The sequence below is a fragment of the Apodemus sylvaticus genome, chromosome 14 (assembly GCF_947179515.1).
Source record: "Apodemus sylvaticus chromosome 14, mApoSyl1.1, whole genome shotgun sequence".
In the NCBI taxonomy this organism is placed as follows: Eukaryota; Metazoa; Chordata; class Mammalia; order Rodentia; family Muridae; genus Apodemus; species Apodemus sylvaticus.
The window spans coordinates 70,613,821-70,632,678 of NC_067485.1; the positions used below are offsets into that span (position 1 = coordinate 70,613,821).

Consider the following 18,858-nt stretch of genomic DNA (forward strand, 5'->3'; position numbering starts at 1 on the left):
AGTTGAGAATGTTCCAGAGTCCTAGCTCTCGCTTTTTAAAATCTATTCTGGAACCTGGTCACAAATGACCACAAATGACCACAAATGACAACAAAGGATAGGTCCTTTAAAGTTTATGTAGACGAATAACATCTCAGGACCACCTGCTTAACCTCCGTCATCCAAATGTTTTCATCTGCAAGCACACAGATTTTACTAATGGGGCTATGTATCCATTTTGAGCCTTCTGAAACTTTGCCAGGGAGGAAGCTGGTGTTCGCAAGAATGAGGAGTGACCTTTCAGCCACATTTGACAGCAAGTAACAGCAACAGAAGTCCACACAGTTGTAGATATTTAGGTTTTGCTGCGGCTGAAATGGACTAAAGTGTCTTCAAGCTTCGTTTTCCTTTTTGAGTAAACACCAGTGTTGTAAGCCCGGCCCACATCTTCTGGGAAACTCTCCTAAGTACTTAGCATTGTGCCAAGCACTTAATCAAGTCACTTGGATTCTGACACAATTTTCTTGGCTACAATTTTCTGTGCCATCCCCATGTCCCAGGTGTACACTGAGACATTACCCAGAAGCCAGGGTGACGTGTCCCCAGACATTGGTTTAAACAGGAGTTCAGTGCCTGGCCATTTGCTATTTCTTGGAGACTGAATTTCGGTGTTTTTCTTTCCCCTTGCTTGCGTCTTGCAGACTCTAGAATGAGCACAGGGCCTTACCTATGCTAGGCAAGTATTCTACCACTAAGCTGTATCTTAGGCTCTCTTTTTACCTTTTTTGTTTGTTTGTTTGTTTGTTTGTTTTAAACACAGTATCTCACTAAGTTACCCAGTCTATCCTTAAACTCACTGCATAGTCTAGGCTATCCTTGAACTTAATTTTCCTGCCTTGGCCCCCTGAACAGCCGAGTTACAGACCCACACCACCATACCCAACTCCGACAGGGCTTTAGACCCAAGCTGTTGATGTGAAATAAGCCTTTACCATGCTTCTTTGCAGACCTATTTCCATTTATATTTTAAATAATAAGTTCTATTTTCGATACTGAGCAGGGTAGGTGAGAGGAGGCTTAGCAATTAAGAACCCTTGACATTCCTACAGAGGACCCAGGTTTGGTTCCCAGCAAGCACACAGTGGCTCACAGCTGTCTATAACTCCAGTCTCAGGAGACCTCATGTATCTGGGTCACCAGGTACTCACATGATGTACATGGACGCACTCAGGCAAAACACACATACAAAATAAAAACAAATTAAGAAACATCTTTTTTTAAAATATATATATATATTTATATATATATTTATATATATATATATATATATATATATATTTAAAGAAGTCAGGGACTGGGTTTAATCAGAGCTAGGAGTGTCCAGGGACTAGTGAGACGACCTGGGTTTAATCCTCAACACAACACAATGTGTGTGTGTGTGTGTGTGTGTGTGTGTGTGTGTGTGTGTGTGTGTTGTTAAAACTGAGTTTGATCCTCAGGACACACAGAGTCGAAGCAGAGAACCCCCTCCCACAGTGTCCTCCGACCTCCACGCCTGTTCACACATACACAAGCACTTACACTGTCCTAGACTACTGAAGTGCAGTAGTTCAGGAAGCCTCATTAGCAAATGTGACCTTCTCCTCCACACCCAAGTCCTGCCCTTTAGAGCCGTGTTGCAGCTACTTCTATGATTTGCCTCTTTATTTCTAAATAAACGTTCCAGGCCTTCCTGATCTGTCACCTCTCCATTTACTGAATTCTTTCTAAGACAGATTGAGATTATGGTGTCCCCATAGCCACCCACGCTCGCCCTCTTCTAGGTTTCTCGGGGACGGAGCAGGCTTCTGGGTAGAAGCCATAAAAAACATCAGCATGACATTATGACTAATCCAAGCGTCACCCCATGGCTGTGATTCCTTTTTTGGAGGGGGGGTGGGATGAGTTGTTTTACCTAAAGGGATTCATGGTCTTGTTTTCACTTGTTTGATTTCTCTGTATTCTTGGCTTTTGCTCACAGTTCCTACAGATTCCCAGATACATTCTAGTATTCAGTCCTAATGTTACGGCAATCCGTCAGCAACCTCTGGTTTGAGTTCTTAGGCTGCTGTTGCTATCGATTTACTGTGTCTTCCTCCTGGAACCCTCCGCCCTCCTGTTCCAACAGGAACTTGGCGGGGTTTCTGGACTCCTTCGTGGGAGGCCGCCTTCCTGTCTGGGTCTTTCCCCACCCCCGCTCTGTACTGGGTCATCTGTCTTCTGGGTTTTGTTTGCTTGTTTGTTTTACACTGATGTTTTCCTGGACAGCATCCCCAAGTAAATCTGAGAAAGGATATCCTTCGATATCTGAAAGTGTCTTTATCCTTCCTTCATAGCTTCTTAGAACAGTGGTTCTCAGCCTGTGGTCACGACCTCTTGGGGGTGGAAGGACCCTTTCACAGGGGTCGCCTAAGACCATTGGAAAGCACGTATTTCTGATGGATTTAGGCTCTGAAAGGCACTCCTCCTGTATCATCGCTAGGCAGGTCCACCCACCTGCAGATACTGTCACGTGAGTGCCTGGCATAATGGCATTACACCAACCTCTTCACATACACCCTGAACAAATACGGGTGTACGTGCCAGGGTTAGCACCATAAGGTACTTATGTGGACCAGTCACGCATGTGCAGAGAACAGTTACTATGTTGGATGCAGCAGGATTGGAGGTAAAATGACATTTTATGACTTATGATTACTAGGTAAATGTAGAAGCATGTACTGTAAAGTCATCAACTACTGCAAATTGTGTGTGTGTGTGTGTGTGTGTGTGTGTACCATGCAAACCCAATCTGGATACAGATCCATCCTTTTATATGTAGCTGTGGTTGATGTGACTACTGCCTCCTTGTAATAGTAACAGTAGCCAATAACAGTTATGAAGCAGCAACGGAAATAATGTTGTGGTTGGGGGTCACCACAACATGAGGTGTCAAAGAGTCACAGGTTCAGGAGGTTGAGAACCATTGGCTTAGAAGTTTGATTAGCGGTAGGACTAGCACACGACAGCATCTCTCGGAATGTCAGGTGATGTGCTGGAAATGTCCCCCACCCCCATGCCCATGCTGGCTCCCAGCAGCAGGATCTTTGGGGCTTTCCTCTGCATTCCTCTTGATCTAAAAGTTCAGGAGTGCTGATCTTTGTAGATACTTTGTATCTCTTGGGTGATGATGGGCAGATACTTTTATTCTGGAGTCCCCTATTCTTTCTGAGTTATTTCTGAGTTATCTCCTCTTTTACCCCCTCCTCTCTTCTTGGAAGGGCTAAGAATCAGAGGCTAGGGCAGGCCTGTGTCAAGGTTTCCGTTTCTGGCTTTTATTCTGTTTTCTGAGAAGTTTCTGTCAGCAATGCCTTTCTTTCTTCTTCTGTTTATTTTTTTTACCAGTGTGTGTGTGTGTGTATTTGCATTATGTGTGTATTATATATTTTCAAAGAGCCTTTGTATTTCTGATCTCTCTCTCTTAAATATCCTATTTTAGGGTCTAGAAAGATGGCTCAGCAGTTAAAGTGTTTTCTGTTCATGGAGAAGAACCTGGTTTGTTTCCCTTCTCCCACATCAGGCTGCTTACAGTGTGTGTGTGTGTGTGTGTGTGTGTGTGTGTGTGTGTGTGTGTGTGTGTCAGCCTCCATTGCCAGCCACGTTCCACCTTAGGTGGCTTTATCTGTTGCTGGGAATCCCAGTCGGTCCACTCATAGTTACAAGTGAACCAGGAAAAGCTAATGGGACACACTGAAACCGTGGGTCAAAATAATGCCTCAGGGCCCAGGGGAGGGTCTAACGGCAAGCAGCTCTTTCCAGGTTTGGAGTATGAGCTTTTTTTTTTTAATATTTTTATTTTCTATATTCTTTGTTTACATTCCAAATGATTTCCCCTTTCCTGGATCCTCCCTCCCCATATGTCCCATAAACCTTCTTCTCTCCATCCCTTCTCCAATCACCTCCCTCCTTTTTCTCTGTCTTTATATTCCCTTCCCATGCTAGATCAATCCTTTCTAGGATCAGGACCCTCTCCATACTTCTTCATGGGAGTCATTTGCTATGCGATTTGTGCCTTGGGTATTTAGAGCTTCTGGGCTAATTAATATCCACTTATCAGAGATTGCATTCCATGTGTATTCTTTTGTGATTGGGTTACCTTACTTAGGATGATATTTTCCAGATCAAACAATTTGCCTAAAAATTTTGTGAATTCATTGTTTCTAATTGCTGAGTAGTATTCCATTGTGTAAATATACCATATTTTCTGTATCCATTCCTCCTTTGAGGGGCATCTGGGTTCTTTCCAGCTTCTGGCTATTATAAATAAGGCTGCTATGAACATAATGGAGCATGTGTCTTTATTGCATGCCGGGGAATCCTTTGGGTATATGCCCAGGAGAGGTATAGCAGGGTCCTCTGGAAGTCTCATGTCCAGTTTTCTGAGGAACCTCCAGACTGATTTCCACAGTGGTTGTACCATCTTACAGCCCCACCAGCAGTGGAGGAGTGTTCCTCTTTCTCCACATCCTCGCCAACACCTGCTGTCTCCTGAGTTTTTGACCTTAGCCATTCTGACTGGTGTAAGATGAAATCTCAGGGTTGTTTTGATCTGCATTTCCCTAATGACTAATGATGTTGAGCACTTCTTAAGGTGCCTCTCGGCCATCCGAATTTCTTCAGGTGAAAATTCTTTGTTAAGATCTGCACCCCATTTTTAATAGGGTTATTTGGTTCCCTGGGGTCTAACTTCTTGAGTTCTTTGTATATATTGGATATTAGCCCTCTATCAGATGTGGGGTTGGTGAATATCCTTTCCCAATTTGATGGTTGCCGTTTTGTCCTTTTAACAGTGTCCTTTGCCTTATAGAAACTTTGTAATTTTATGAGGTCCCATTTGTCAATTCTTGATCTTAAAGCATAAGCTATTGGTGATCTGTTCAGGAACTTTTCCCCTGTGCCCATGTCCTCAAGGGTCTTCCCCAGTTTCTTTTCTATTAGTTTCAGTGTGTCTGGTTTTACATAGAGGTCCTTGATCCACTTGGAGTGAAGTTTAGTACATGGAGATAAGAATGGATCAATGCGCATTCTTCTGCATGCTGACCTCCAATTGATCCAGCACCATTTGTTGAAAAGACTATCTTTTTTCCACTAGATGTTTTTGGCTCCTTTGTCGAAGATCAAGTAACCATAGGTGTGTGGATTCATTTCTGGATCTTCAATTCTATTCCATTGGTCCACTTGTCTGTCACTGTGCCAATACCATGCAGTTTTTAACACTATTGCTCTGTAGTATTGCTTGAAGTCAGGGATACTGATTCCCCCAGAATTTCTTTTGTTGTTGAGAATAGTTTTAGCTATCCTGGGTTTCTTGTTATTCCAGATGAATTTGAGAATTGCTCTTTCTAACTCTGTGAAGAATTGAGTTGGGATTTTGATGGGTATTGCGTTGAATCTGTATATTGCTTTTGGCAAAATGGCCATTTTAACTATATTGATCCTGCCGATCCATGAGCATGGGAGATTTTCCCATTTTTTGAGGTCTTCTTCCATTTCCTTCTTCAGAGTCTTGAAGTTCTTGTCATACAGATCTTTCACATGTTTGGTAAGAGTCACCCCAAGATACTTTATACTGTTTGTGGCTATTGTGAAGGGGGTCATTTCCCTAACATCTTTCTCAGCCTGCTTATCCTTTGAGTATAAGAAGGCAACTGATTTGCTTGAGTTGATTTTATAACCAGCCACTTTGCTGAAGTTGTTTATCAGCTGTAGGAGTTCTCTGGTGGAGGTTTTCGGGTCACTTAAGTAGACTATCATGTCATCTGCAAATAGTGATAATTTGACTTCTTCCTTTCCAATTTGTATCCCCTTGACCTCCTTATGTTGTCTAATTGCTCTAGCTAGAACTTCAAGAACTATATTGAAAAGATACAGAGAGAGGGGGCAGCCTTGTCTGGTCCCTGATTTTAGTGGGATTGCTTCTTTCCAGTGCAGCTCATCTACTACGAAGAAGCTGCCTCTCGCCTCTCCTTCTGTGGGCAGGCGGGGAGAGTGGCTGTCTTTCATTTCGTTTGTTGTATTTCTTAAGCCACGAATACAGTTTTCCCTCCTTCCTTCCTTCCTTCCTTCCTTCCTTCCTTCCTTCCTTCCTCCCTCCCTCCCTCTTCCTCTCTCCCCTTCCCTCCCTCCCTACGTCTCCCTCCCTACTTCCCTCTCCCTCTCTCCTTCCTTTTTTCTTTCCTTCCTTTATCAGGAGTGGAAAAACACAACTTTGATGAATTTCTCTCTCACTTTCTCTTCCTTTATACACTCATAACTTCTACAAGAAAATTGGGGGTTGGTGGGAATGTCGTAATTTAACCCAACTTAAACCATGTGAAAATGAAACTATGTGAGAACAGGGCTATCACCGTATACTTTCGGTGAGGAAGGAAGGACTGTGGTGGGGGCTTGCTGACACACTGCATTGTCAAACAACATTTATGATGTTTAAACTGTCCTCAGTGACAGGTGGACAGTGCAGGGGAATTACATGCAGGGGATGAACAAACCTCCTTTAGAAATATGTGTCCAGTTCCATGGAAAGTTCCAGTGAGATACTGTGTGTTCCCTGGGTGAAGTCTCGTGAGCCAGTGGAGTTCTCCTGCCAAACCCTCCCGAACGGTCTCCTCCCGCCTTGAATGTGACTCCTTATGACAACTGGACATACCCACTAGTCACCCTGTCGGAGGCAACTCAGCTGTCACATGGGACAGGAGAGACTGGGGACAATGGACTCTTGAGTTCTTTTTCCACACTCAGACTGAGGTGGCTCCTCCATCCCCTGAGTTCTGCAGTAAGAACTGAAATCGCTATCAAAATTCAGGGGAGACCAAGGCAGGGGTCTAGACTACATAAGAACATTCTGTCTGAAAAGAGTTTAGGCAACGAGGGGAGTGTGCTGACCAAACTAGAAAAAAACCCAAGGGTCCTTCGCAAGTATTATGTATGCCAAAACAAGGCTCTCTTCCCAGCACCACATAAACCAAAGCCAAGGCATATACCGATGATGCCTGCATTCAGGAGGTGGAGGCAGGAGGATCAGTGGCTCAGGATCACCCTCCACTACTTAGCGAATTTGAGGACAGACAGACAGACAGACACACACACACACACACAGAGAGGGAGGGGGAGAGAGAGAGAGAGAGAGAGACAAAGGAACAGAGACACAGAAAGAAGCTTAAAACCTAGTCAACAGAGAGACAATTCAGCCTTAAGAGCATTTGATGCTCTTGCAGAGGACCAGGTTTTGGTTCCAAGCACCCACTTGGTGATTGACAACTCCCTGAAGCTTCACTTTCAGGTAATCCAAGGTTTATTTCTGACTTCCACAGGCTCCTGAATGCATGCGGTACACATTCAGGCAAACACACAAATGTATAAAATGAGAGTTTTTAAAAAAAAAAAATTAACTATCACATTTGCCTCCCTACAAAAGCTAGCTTATCAATCGATGTCTTTTTTAAGTTTTATTTTAGATGGTAATATGCTTAATGTCCTTTAAAATGTTATTGTTTAGAAAGAACGATTCCCACAAATTATGGATCCTAAAGGCACAAAAGAAATTCAAAGGGTTTTGCTTTAACTTTTAGCATCAATCAGCTTCACACACAAAACTCGGGAGAGATAAGAAAATTGGCTCCCAAATCCAAAAACAACCTTCAAATTCCACTACTCAGAGGAGACTTTTGATATTTGTTTGCTGTGGGTGGGGAGACCTAAGTTCTGCTGCTCAGAATGGCTGCGGTGTGGTTGTAAATCTCGTACTCAAAGCCTGTAACTTTAACCCTGACACTGTGTATCCACTACAGTTAAACTGTGCTTCCTCTCAGTGTTTATATCCGCTGAGCCACAAACCTAAGGTCTCCATCTGCAGATGGAGTAAACACGCTTCCTCAGGCAAGAGGAAGGTGGCATACCCATTTTTCTGACTGGATTCTTACCACCACCTCCCATTACCATGACTGACTACACATGTGTAGCTGAGGAACAAAAAAGTGCTTTTTGTTTGTGACTTTCCAATCCCACGGAGCTGGGTGCTTTATATCAGACTCTGGAGCTGCCCTTGCAGCAAGAGCAGAGGGTGATGGGAAAAGACAGTTAGGTGAGGTAGTCCATTTCTATAAAGCTCAGAACGTGCAGATGGAGGCGGGAAGGTCAGGAGTTGGAGCTCATCCTCAGCCAAATAGCAAGTTGAGGCTAGCCTGGGTTACATGTGATCTTGTTGAAGAAGAAAAGCCAGGAATGGTGAGAGAGGGAAGAAGAAACTGAGGAAAGGAAATCCCCTGCTCTGTGTGTGCTAAAGGTCTCACCTAGCCTTTTCTCTGAGGTGCCTGCCTCTCCTGGAGCTTCACATACTCATCCCTTGTGTAATTACTCTTGGGTTTTGTTGGCCTCTCAAGTCTAAGTGCCATCACACTTGTTGATGCTGAAATAAATGGTGTATATTGAAGAGCTTCCAGAGAGCTTCGCTATTGAACCTGTGAGGTCATCTCATCTGTAGGTGGGAGAAAAGAAGCCCAGAATCTCGCTCCACAAGACGAGAAACGAACATCAATAGCAGCTTCGGAATGTCTGTTGCATGAAACCCCGTCCTTATCTCCCAGCCTGGCTACCAAAGATGTAGCGTGTGCCTGCATTACCGGGGGCATACAAACAGGGACAAGGGAGGGCTTCCTTATTCAACCTTTCAGAAAGGAACTCGCGTGGCCTGATCATCTTGGCAGTACACAGCAGACTTTGAGAAGAATGGTTCTTAGGACCTCAACCTAGGCTGTCTACAGCAGACAGCAGGAGAAAGCCCCGTGAAACTGCATCAAGGGCACCATGGGGCTGGCAAGGTACCTCTGTGGATCATGAGACAAACATGACATGACTTGACTGCTGAAGACCTGGCACAGGACTGACGAAGAGGGACTGTGCAAGTTTGCAGAGGTCCCGTCCATGCCCAGACACAACTCCACATAGTCAATTACAAGTTGTGCAATGGGACATGGCAGCCAAACAGCCACAGAAGGTGGCCAGGGAGATCACCTACATATAACCTCATACCCCAGTCTGATGCAATAACACCTTATCGGTCAGGGTTCTCCACAGAGAAACGTAGAAAGTTCCTCACTGTGTGGAGCTGGCCCACGGGACCAAAGGCTGAGAAGTCTGTGGTGTGTATGCCATCCGCAAGGTAGAATGCAGAAAAGTTGTAGCTGTGACTCAGCCTGGAGGCCTGAGAACCAGGGAGGCCAGGACTATAAATGTAACCCAGAGCAGGAGAAAGTGAAATGGGATACATTAATTCAGAAAGCGAGTAATGAATCTGGATGTGGCGGGACATACCTGCATCCTCAGGGTGTGAGAGGCCGAGGAAGAAGAATCACAAGTTCAAAGCTGGTCTGAGCTTCGTAGTAAATTCTGGGCTCAGCACCTATGCTGAAAAGTGTGCAATGAAAAACAGAGGGAGATTTTGCTTTTCCTCCACCTTTTATTGTCTTTCAGTTCTTAAGGCATTGGGTGGTAGACTGTAAGTCCAGTTATTCAAATGCTCATCTTCTCTGAAAACACCCTTCAAGAAACATCCGCAAATAATATTTAATCTGGTCACTGAGATAAATCGAAGTAACAGGTAAGCTCTTCAGTTCCAACAGTTGTAAATCACAACCGTTATCTGCAGGGTGGCTAATGAACACAGTGCTGCCTATCTCTTTACGACATTTCGCCAAGTACTATCATCAATACCAAACTACGCCAAAGAACAGAGAGGCAACACTGTGTGGTTCCGACTGTCTGTAGCGGCTAGGGTGAAGAAAGAAATAATACATTGATGATTTACGGCACCTCCACTGTGTTTGCAGTTTCTGAATCGCCTCTACATAGGTCCTCAAAAGCTCAGCACAGTGATCAGAAACTGTGTTCTTCACATTTGGTGGCGAAGCAACTGAAACAGAAGGAAATCAGTAGTGGCCGGCATTTCTGTGCTGTGGGGGAGTAAGGGGTCAGACTTGAACTTAGTTTGGGGTGAGGTACCTTTAGGTGATTTCTTAGGCAAGTCCTTGGGGTGACCAACTGAGGATTCTGCCTGGAGTTTGCCAATGGTATTCTCACTTCCTAATTCTTGTTCCTCATGTTGTCTGTCCTAATTATTGTCTTAATTTCCTTTCCTGTGGATGTGCGATATAACACATTCCAGCAAAGGCAACCGTAGGGTTTATGCTGGCTCGCCATCTGAAGGCGTGGTCCTGTGTAATGAGGTCAGAGCGGCAGAAGCTTGGGGTAGCTGATCGCATCACATCCCTAGTCAAGAAATGCAAAGGGGCGAATGCTTGCAGCCTCTTAGCCTCCTTTCTTCAGTCACAGTCCAGGATCCCAGCCAAGGATGGTGCTGCCATCCCCAGAGAAGGCCTTCCAACTTCAATTAATGTCATCAAGATACCCCTTACAGACATGCCCGGAGGCCTGTCTCCCAGGAAATTCTCGTCTCTGTTGAGACGGTAATTAACACTAACCATCTCATTTGTTGTATGGGAAAAGCTGGACTTTCTCAACCTAACCACAGAAGAATGCTCTCCCTTGGGATTCTTGGTAGGACCTGAAAAGTACCAGCAAACCCTCTGAACCGCAGGTCAGGAAGCCCCGTTGCATGGGGGGTTTGGGTGAGGTCTTTTTGTTTGTTTTGCTTTTTGTTTTGTTTTGGAGTACATCAAGATCCTCTGATGGTAATCTTACCAAGAGAGTCGATAGCCACCATAATGCCCTGGGTCCTCCTCCTGAAGTTGCTTCATTGCTTTAGATAAAGCTGTGCTGAGCTAAAGGAAGTAGTCTGTCCGTCTACACTGAGAACGCATGCACGCATGCCTGTACACACCTACAGCAAACCACATTCTGCCATTCTGTACCATTTTCCAAAGAACAGGGAATGATGCCCTTTCACTCAGTAGTGAAGGAAACAGAGGCCCAAAATGCACACACCAGGGCCTCAGTAACCAAAAGATAAGACACTCCCTCTCAATGGAACATTATCACATGTCTGCGACCACCCTGGATTCCCAGGCAAGATTCTAGCTCAGGAAATGACCCAGTAGGAGCCACCTCCTCCTCAGGTGACACTGGACCCATTGAGGCTCCAGCACAGAGCTATGGATGGACTAAACCCACAGGAAGTCACAGTACCAGCCTTTGCAGGTGACCAGGTGGAAACCACTCACAGGTCTTTCTTGAAGGGCCTCCTACTTCTCCATCTTGTCTTCTGTCAAGGGAAAGCCCACAGCCCCAGGAATATATGGGGGCTCCATACACTCTGTTATCTTGGTCAGTTTGTTTCTCTGCTAGAAAAGTACGTGAAGGGAGCCATTGCCCGGAAGCCAGCCCAGGGAGAGGTAGATGCATCTTGGGAAAGGTAGATTCTTCTTTTGGGCGTCACGTGGCAGCTGGAACCTGGTGGGAAGATCTCTTGGACCTCTGCCTCGTCCTCTGTGGTGAATTGGGCTGTCCTGGGAAACTCAGGAAGTGAACAGAAACTCAAAGGCTCTGTTTCATTCTGGTAAAATCTTAAAGATGTAATTGCCTGGAAAGAAGAAATGGAAAAGGGGTTATTGTTTATAATAAAGAAATAGTGAGTGTGTTAAAATAAAATAGGAAAAGCACTGTGTAGGGAGACTGTAGGGACTGAACTAGGACTTGTAGGATATACGGCATCATATGTCTGAAAATTATATGTAACACATGAACTGTTTGAGAATAAATCTAACAAAATCCATACAAGGGAGGAAGGCTCAAAGAATAGGCAGGTTCTCAACAGTCAAGAACTTGTCTTCATACTGTTCCGAGTTTGGTGCTGTTCTCTCTCTAGATTGACTCCTGGGGGCATCCAGGGATTGTTAAATTCAGAAAATATTAACAGGGATCCTAGGAAGTAAGGGCACAGCCTTCTCCCTCAGACTTGCTCTGGCCGCACAGTCGGAGGCACCTCATCCTGGCTCCCTGTCCTCTGTTGCTGGGACAGTCTGACTCTGGGTGTTTTGTCACCTCTTCATCTGAAGGGAAAGGGAAAACTCACCCTAAAGACATTCATTTCCACTTACCCTAAAGACAGCTATAGTGAGAAAGAACTTACCTAAACCAGGCCAGACATTTACGACGACGGTTGCTTGAAGCTTCGCCCTAGCTGGCGGAGCACTGTGTGTAATAATCACCTACGGGACCTACAGAATGGACTATGCAAAAGCCTTCCCTCCTTCCCCCACCCCTCCTTCCCCACACAGGCAACTTACATCTAGCAAATGAATCAAATTATGAGCCAGACACCATGCTCCTGCTCAGGGCTGTCTGCCAAAGGTGGATTCTGAGTTATACTGAGATAAGCCTCCCAGCTGGTGTTAACCATTAACCCCCTGTTGACTGTTCACTATATCGTAGGTGTGAATGTTTAACAGAAGGGCTCACACATGCACACACACACACCAGTGTGCTTCCAAGTACCATGAGCGCTTTAGCAAACTCATCAGTAAGAAAGGAAATGAACAAAGTTAGGAATGATCTATTGCAGAAACCCTGGACAGTTTCTATGAAAGCATTTGTACTCCGTCATGTGACGGGAGCTGGTAATCCCACAACTGCCATTGCAAACATTCCCCCACATCCCAGCTCTGACAGGGCAGATGAATTACAGAGACTGTTAAGCTCCTGTGGCTGGTTACACATAAAGAATGACTGTCCCCTATCCCTCCGTCTGGTCGTTAGACGGTTGTTAGTTCTCTTGAGATACACTTCAAAGGTGGCTGAGTAGCGACTATCACCATCTATCTTTGGAATTCCTCGGCCTGAGATCTTGAGGATAGCTCCTCTTCTAAAGATTCAGACTGCTCAAATACAGTGTCATGAGTTATGGCGGACAAGTTTAAATACCTCCCATCCCCCAGACTAATTAGAAAATCCATATATCAGAATTTGGCTTGTAGTTCAAAATACCTCTTAATTTAAATTACCCCTCAGAACTAACTTCAGTTATAAATATTATTCTGAGAGTGGGATGACTGTGACTGAGACCTTATTAACTTGGAAGAGAGCAAGCCCTGCACAAGGCCATGTATTAGACAAGAAGTTGTGATTTACCGGCACAAAAGCTGCCATTAGGGTCCTCGTGGTCTGAGGCAAGTCACATCATGTTTTTGGATTCCATTCTGGGGGGGGGGTAGGATATAAATGGTGTTAAGCCAACTATCTAGTCTTTAAGTCTCTCCTAGCTGTCCCTTTTGTCCAGCTACTCAGTATCGGATCTAGTGATAACAGGGAAGGAGAAAAGAAGATGCGCTGGACATGGTGGCTCATGCCTTAATCACAGCACCTGAGAGGCTGAGGCAGGAGGATTACCATCAGTTTAAGGCCAGCCTAAGGTATAGAATGAGACCCAATTTGAAATATGAGAAAGAAAAAGAGAAGAAAGGGAGAGAGGGGAAATGAAGACAGAACTTTCTCCTTAAAACTATGACAAAAGAAAGACGCCATGGATTACCTTAGTGTCCTGCTGATAGGCCTGGGTCACTCTCTGTCTCTAACACGACAGGCTGTGTATAAAAAGGCATCATTCACTTAAAAGTGCGTTCAGAGGGTGGGTCATGTCACATGAACACCACAATAATACAGATATCTTTGGAGGCAGTGGGTGTGTGCATTGCAGGGATGGTGTCTCGAGTGTTTGGACCTGTCTCCAAAATCATCAAAGTGTATGTGAAAAACACATCGAGTTTCAATTTAGTGCCCCCAATGGTGCTGCTTACAAGCAGAGGAGCCCCAGGTCCAGATCGTTTCGTGGCAGGGCGTACTCTGATAGATGTGGTAAGTGGTTCTATTGTTGTGCAGGCATCGAGTATATTTATGCAAACTATAGTGCCTGAGCCATCACTAGATGATGTCATCTTAGGAGACCACTGGAGTAAACACATGCTGCATGGATGGGAATGTTCTTACTTAGAGTGTCATTATATCTGTGTTTGACAAAAAACATAAGTTGGATTGGTGCTTGCTTTTTTTTTTTTCATAAACCAAGAAGTTTTTAATTTTTTTAAGACCATGCCCCATTTGGGGGGAATACGTAAAAGAACAGAAGAATATTTAAATTAGAGACCACACTAGCAGTGACTAATAGAGCCTTCGTGGAGACAGAAACACTCCAGATCTATACTGATGTGATAGCCACTAGCTACCCTGAGCTCTGAGCACACGGAAGAACTACAGTGGCTGGTACCACCGAGGAACTGTATTTTCAGTCTTGCCTTGTTTAACTTCTAATCGAGTCATGATCTTATTGTAACATTTCTCTCAATGAACCCTCACTGTGTGGGTTCTAAGGCAGAACTCAAACAAGCAAACAGAGAACTGTGGCAGGGCTGGGCCTGAGAGTGTACCCATCAGTCCCAGCACTTGGGAGGCAGAAGCAACTTTGATCTCCAAGCTCTGAGCCTGTCAGGGCTGCACAGGGAGACCTTATCTTGGGGGATTTTGGGGGGAGTGATGTAATTGGCTATTGAATAGCTGTATCCCGGTGACTAGGATGAGCAGGTTTGGGGCTGGAGAGTGTTTATGAACACTGACTGCTCTTCCCGAGCACTTAGGTTGAATTGCCAACACGTATCCCATTACTGATGCATCCAAATTTGAAGATGACATACAGGATTCTTTGAAAAGATCTTAGTGACTAGCCAGGGCCAAGTCATTCAGAGAAATTGTGTAAAGAAGCAAAGACACGCTAAATGGAGTTGAGATTCTGGGCACTTCCATGAAAGACCAGGTCTCTTATGTACCAGACCGATAAAGAGAGATGCGACTTACGCCTAAGGTCTATATACTTGGGGCAGAGGCAGGAGGATTGGGAGTTTGAAGCTAGCCTGAACTTCATTGCAAAATCTTCATTTTAAAGTTTTTACTTAATTAATTATTCAAAACTAAGTAGATATAATAAAAGACTCACTTTGAATTTTCTTTTTCTTTTTCTCTTCAGGAGCTGATTGATGTTGACAGTGAAGTGGTGTTTGAATTAGCTTCCTATATCTTACAGGTAAGCTGTTTTACAAACACACACACACACACACACACACACACACACACGCACGCACGTACATACAAGGAGATGTGACTGCCACATACAAGCAGCAGTCACGTCTGCTGACTTTCTAACCTTTTCTAGCCACACGATGGGAGGAGCTATTAGCAATGCGGGTGCCGGGACATAATCGGAGATTTCAAGACAGTGCATTGTATGAACTTAGGGAAAGCTGTGTGTTTAACCTGCAATCATTTGGTTCTCCATCGCTCACTTTCTTTAAGTTTGGTACCTTGTTTTGCCCTGAAAAAACAAAACAAAACAAAACAAAAAGCAGATGAATGCCTAGAAGTCACCTCCTATCCCTCAGAAAGGCAAAAGCCTTTAGCCACAGACAGACAGACAGACAGACAGAGGTGCGGAAGCATCATCTGTAACGTTATCACGATGAGTTGGGACTCACCACGAGTTATTCTCTTAGCAAGTGTTCATTGAATGCTGCTATGCCTGAGGTAGCCCGCCACGCCCACTGACACTCACGCGGCCTTGGGCTCACAATCCTTTGGTATAATTGGGAAGGAGCTCACAGTTCCAGAAGCCGCAGAAGTAGACTGTTGCAGCCTGGCACCCTGGCATGCACGTGGCATCCCAGCTGCTTTGGAGATGCGGCCAGGAGGGCAGACAGCAGGCGTCTCAAAGAAAGGGAAGAAGCGAGGGTGGAAGGGAAGGGGAGGAAAGAGGTAAGGGGGACTTTAAAGGACAAAGGGGGAAACAAAGGGGTGGGGAGGGAAAGAGTGGGGAGGGGGAGGGAAGGAAGGAGGAGAGGGGGAGATAAATAATATGTGTGTGGCCTAATTTAGTTAGACCAAGGCCTTGAAATATAAACTTCTATACACCTTTGTAAAGTTTACATTGTGCCTCTTATGCAACCGAGGCTAATTTCAAACTCAGAATCCTCCTGCCTGAGCCTCCCAGGCACTGGGAATTATGGGAATGTTCTGCCACCACTGGCTTAGCATTTCTTTTCATTGAATTCCGGAGCAGACAGGGTGACACAGAGGGAAGCTGGACTGTCTTACCCAGCAGAGAAATAGCCATGACAGGGCTTCATTTTAATTCTTAACAATGGACTGATGTTTCCCTCATTTTCCCCCCCACAGGAAGCAAAAGGAGATTTCTCTAGGTGAGTTCCCCCATAATCTCTTGTTGGCTTAAAGATGTATCTGTTGGTTTTTATTATTATTATTTATTTAAAGAAACTGCCTTGCATGTACTTTGAAGGAGGACAGAGTATTAACTAGTGAGACCCAGATGTCATATGTCAACTGAGCAGGCAGTCTGGCAGGGCATGCCCAGAGCTAGTGATGACGCTATTCTTACTAAATGAACCTAAAGAGAGGAGCTCAGAGCCCAGTGGCTCTAGAGGCCATTGTTCTCAGGCCTGATGTGTTGATCCTGCATCTGTGAAGAGCCAGGCATCACTTCTGGTGTGTAAATTGGGTTGTAGATAACCTGACAGTTCTAATGAGTATCTGCACCTCTTCTTCTTCTTCTTCTTCTTCTTCTTCTTCTTCTTCTTCTTCTTCTTCTTCTTCTTCTTCTTCTTCTTCTTCTTCTTCTTCTTCTCCTTCTTCTTCTTCTCCTTCTTCTTCTTCTCCTTCTTCTTCTCCTCCTTCTTCTTCTCCTCCTCCTCCTTCTTCTTCTCCTCCTCCTCCTCCTCCCCCCCCCCTCCTCCTCCTCCTCCTCCTCCTCCTCCTCCTCCTCCTCCTCCTCCTCCTCCTCCTCCTCCTCCTTCTTTTTCTTCTTCTCAGTTTAGTCACTGACTTTCAACAGAAAAATCCCTATCATACAGGGAGCTGTGATGCAGGGAAATATTAACAGCAAAGAAAAGCCACAACTGTCTTGCTTCCATGGAAAAATGCTATACTGAGAAAAATAGACTTAATCGTTAAGTCCAGCTCCAGGGACCCTGTAGAGCTGCTGGCTTGAATCTTGCCATTCATTCATTAAGCACTGCACACAGGGCAGCAGGGCCGATTGTCCCCAGTCTCTCAGGAGCAACCCGGAGCCCTCACTCACTGCAAGGGGATTGTAGCTACCCTCAACAGAACTGACTGCGCATAGACAGGCACCATCCAGATAGTCTGTTTTATCAGCGTCTACTGGGGAAAACCCGGGAGAGCTCATTGTTTAGGATCAAGGTCTGTCTATAAAAGGCATGGCTGTAGGACCAAGAAAGCAGAATATCAAGTCATTGGGTTCCAAGGGCTGGGGCTTATGGCTCAGTAGTGGGATACCTGCCTAACATATGAGGCTAGGTGTATCCCCAACAGGGACGGGAGGGAGGAAGGAAGGGAGGAGGGAAGGAGGGAGGGAGGGAGGAGGGAGGGAAGGAGGGAGGAAGGAAGGAAGGAAGGAAGGAAGGAAGGAAGGAAGGAAGGAAGGAAGGAAGGAAGGAAGGAAGGAAGGAATCAACAACTACAACCCCAAACCCTACTCCTGCCCATACCCTACCCTATCTCTTAAGCTCACACTTATTCTTACACTTACCCCTTACTCCTAACCCTGCCCCAAGCACGAGGAGGGTATACATCGGATCTGGGGAAATGGTTCAGGCGATAAAGTGTTTGCTATTTAAACAAGAAGATTTAAGTTCAGAGCCCCAGCATCCATTTAAAAAAGCACAGTATCAACTGCCTATGTGTGGTGCCAGTGCTGTGGTAGAAACAGGCAGAGCCAGAGAGAACGCTAGGACTTGCTAGTCAGCCAGTCAGCCAAATCGGTGAGCTCCAGGGAGAGACCCGTACCTCAAAACAGAAAGAAGGGAAGTGACCAAAGAAGACACCTGATGCCAACCTCTGATCTCTACCCTTGCCTACACAGAAGGCTGCTCCTGAACACCCACAAACAGATCATATTTCTACCCCATCAAGAACATACACATGTTGCTATCTTTGAGGGGTTTTTGGTTTTTTTTTAAATCTATAATTGTATCCTAACCAGACCTGAGGTATATGGTTTCAGTCAAATACCTCAGCTAAATGGAAAGAAACGATTTAAAATCTAAAACAGTAGTTGGCATACTTTCTCTGTAAAGGCCTCATAATCTGGCTTTCCCAGGTCACAGTGTCCCCACGGCAAGCACTTTGGACTGCACTTTGTCCAAGTGTCAAAGGAACCTCGTGTGGCTGGAGAACTGAGCTGCATGGTTCTGTTTCAACAAGGCTTTATTTAGAAAAGCAGATATTCAGACAATACACAAGTCTTCATGTATCATGGACTTTTCTTCCTCTCCTTCCTTCTTTCCTCTTGTTCCCCCTTCCCTCTCCTCTCCCTCACTTTCTGTATTTAAAAATATAAGAACCACTCCAAGTTCACAGGCCATACAAACACAACAGAGGATGGATAATTTGAGCCCGTGAACTGGAGTTAGCTGATCCGTTGCTCTAAATTATAGTCCTTTTATCTCACTTTGACTGTTTTCTATAAAGAGTGATCCAGGCCTACTTTCTCTATGTCTTTGGCAGGAAGCAGGGCAGAGGGGGTAAGATTTTCACTGCTTAATGGGTGTGAGAGGTCTTGAAGTTGGCATATGGCCAATCCCTAGTTACTGAATTTGTTGAATGAAGTTTGTTCCGTTTGTAGAAACTCTAGCTTGTAGTTCGTTCATTCTCTGCTGCTTTATTCTGTCCTGAGTTTGGGATTAGGGCTGAGGTTTTTAACAGTTGTTAAGTCCACCTACTTAAAAGGTTTCCTCCGTTCTATGGAGACTAGTTGGAAGTCCCCACGTGCAT

General features: G+C 45.0%; 1 protein-coding gene across 3 annotated transcripts in view; it reads left to right on the forward strand.

Annotated features, from left to right (window-relative positions):
- The window catches only part of Frmd4a (FERM domain containing 4A), a 219,105-nt gene that overhangs the window by 105,231 nt on the left and 95,016 nt on the right, over positions 1-18,858 (forward strand). For all 3 annotated transcript variants that reach the window (XM_052157216.1, XM_052157217.1, XM_052157214.1), the window contains exons 6-7: positions 15,023-15,079; positions 16,225-16,247. In XM_052157216.1, coding sequence (XP_052013176.1) covers positions 15,023-15,079; positions 16,225-16,247 — 80 coding nt within the window. The remainder of the gene's footprint in view (positions 1-15,022; positions 15,080-16,224; positions 16,248-18,858) is intronic.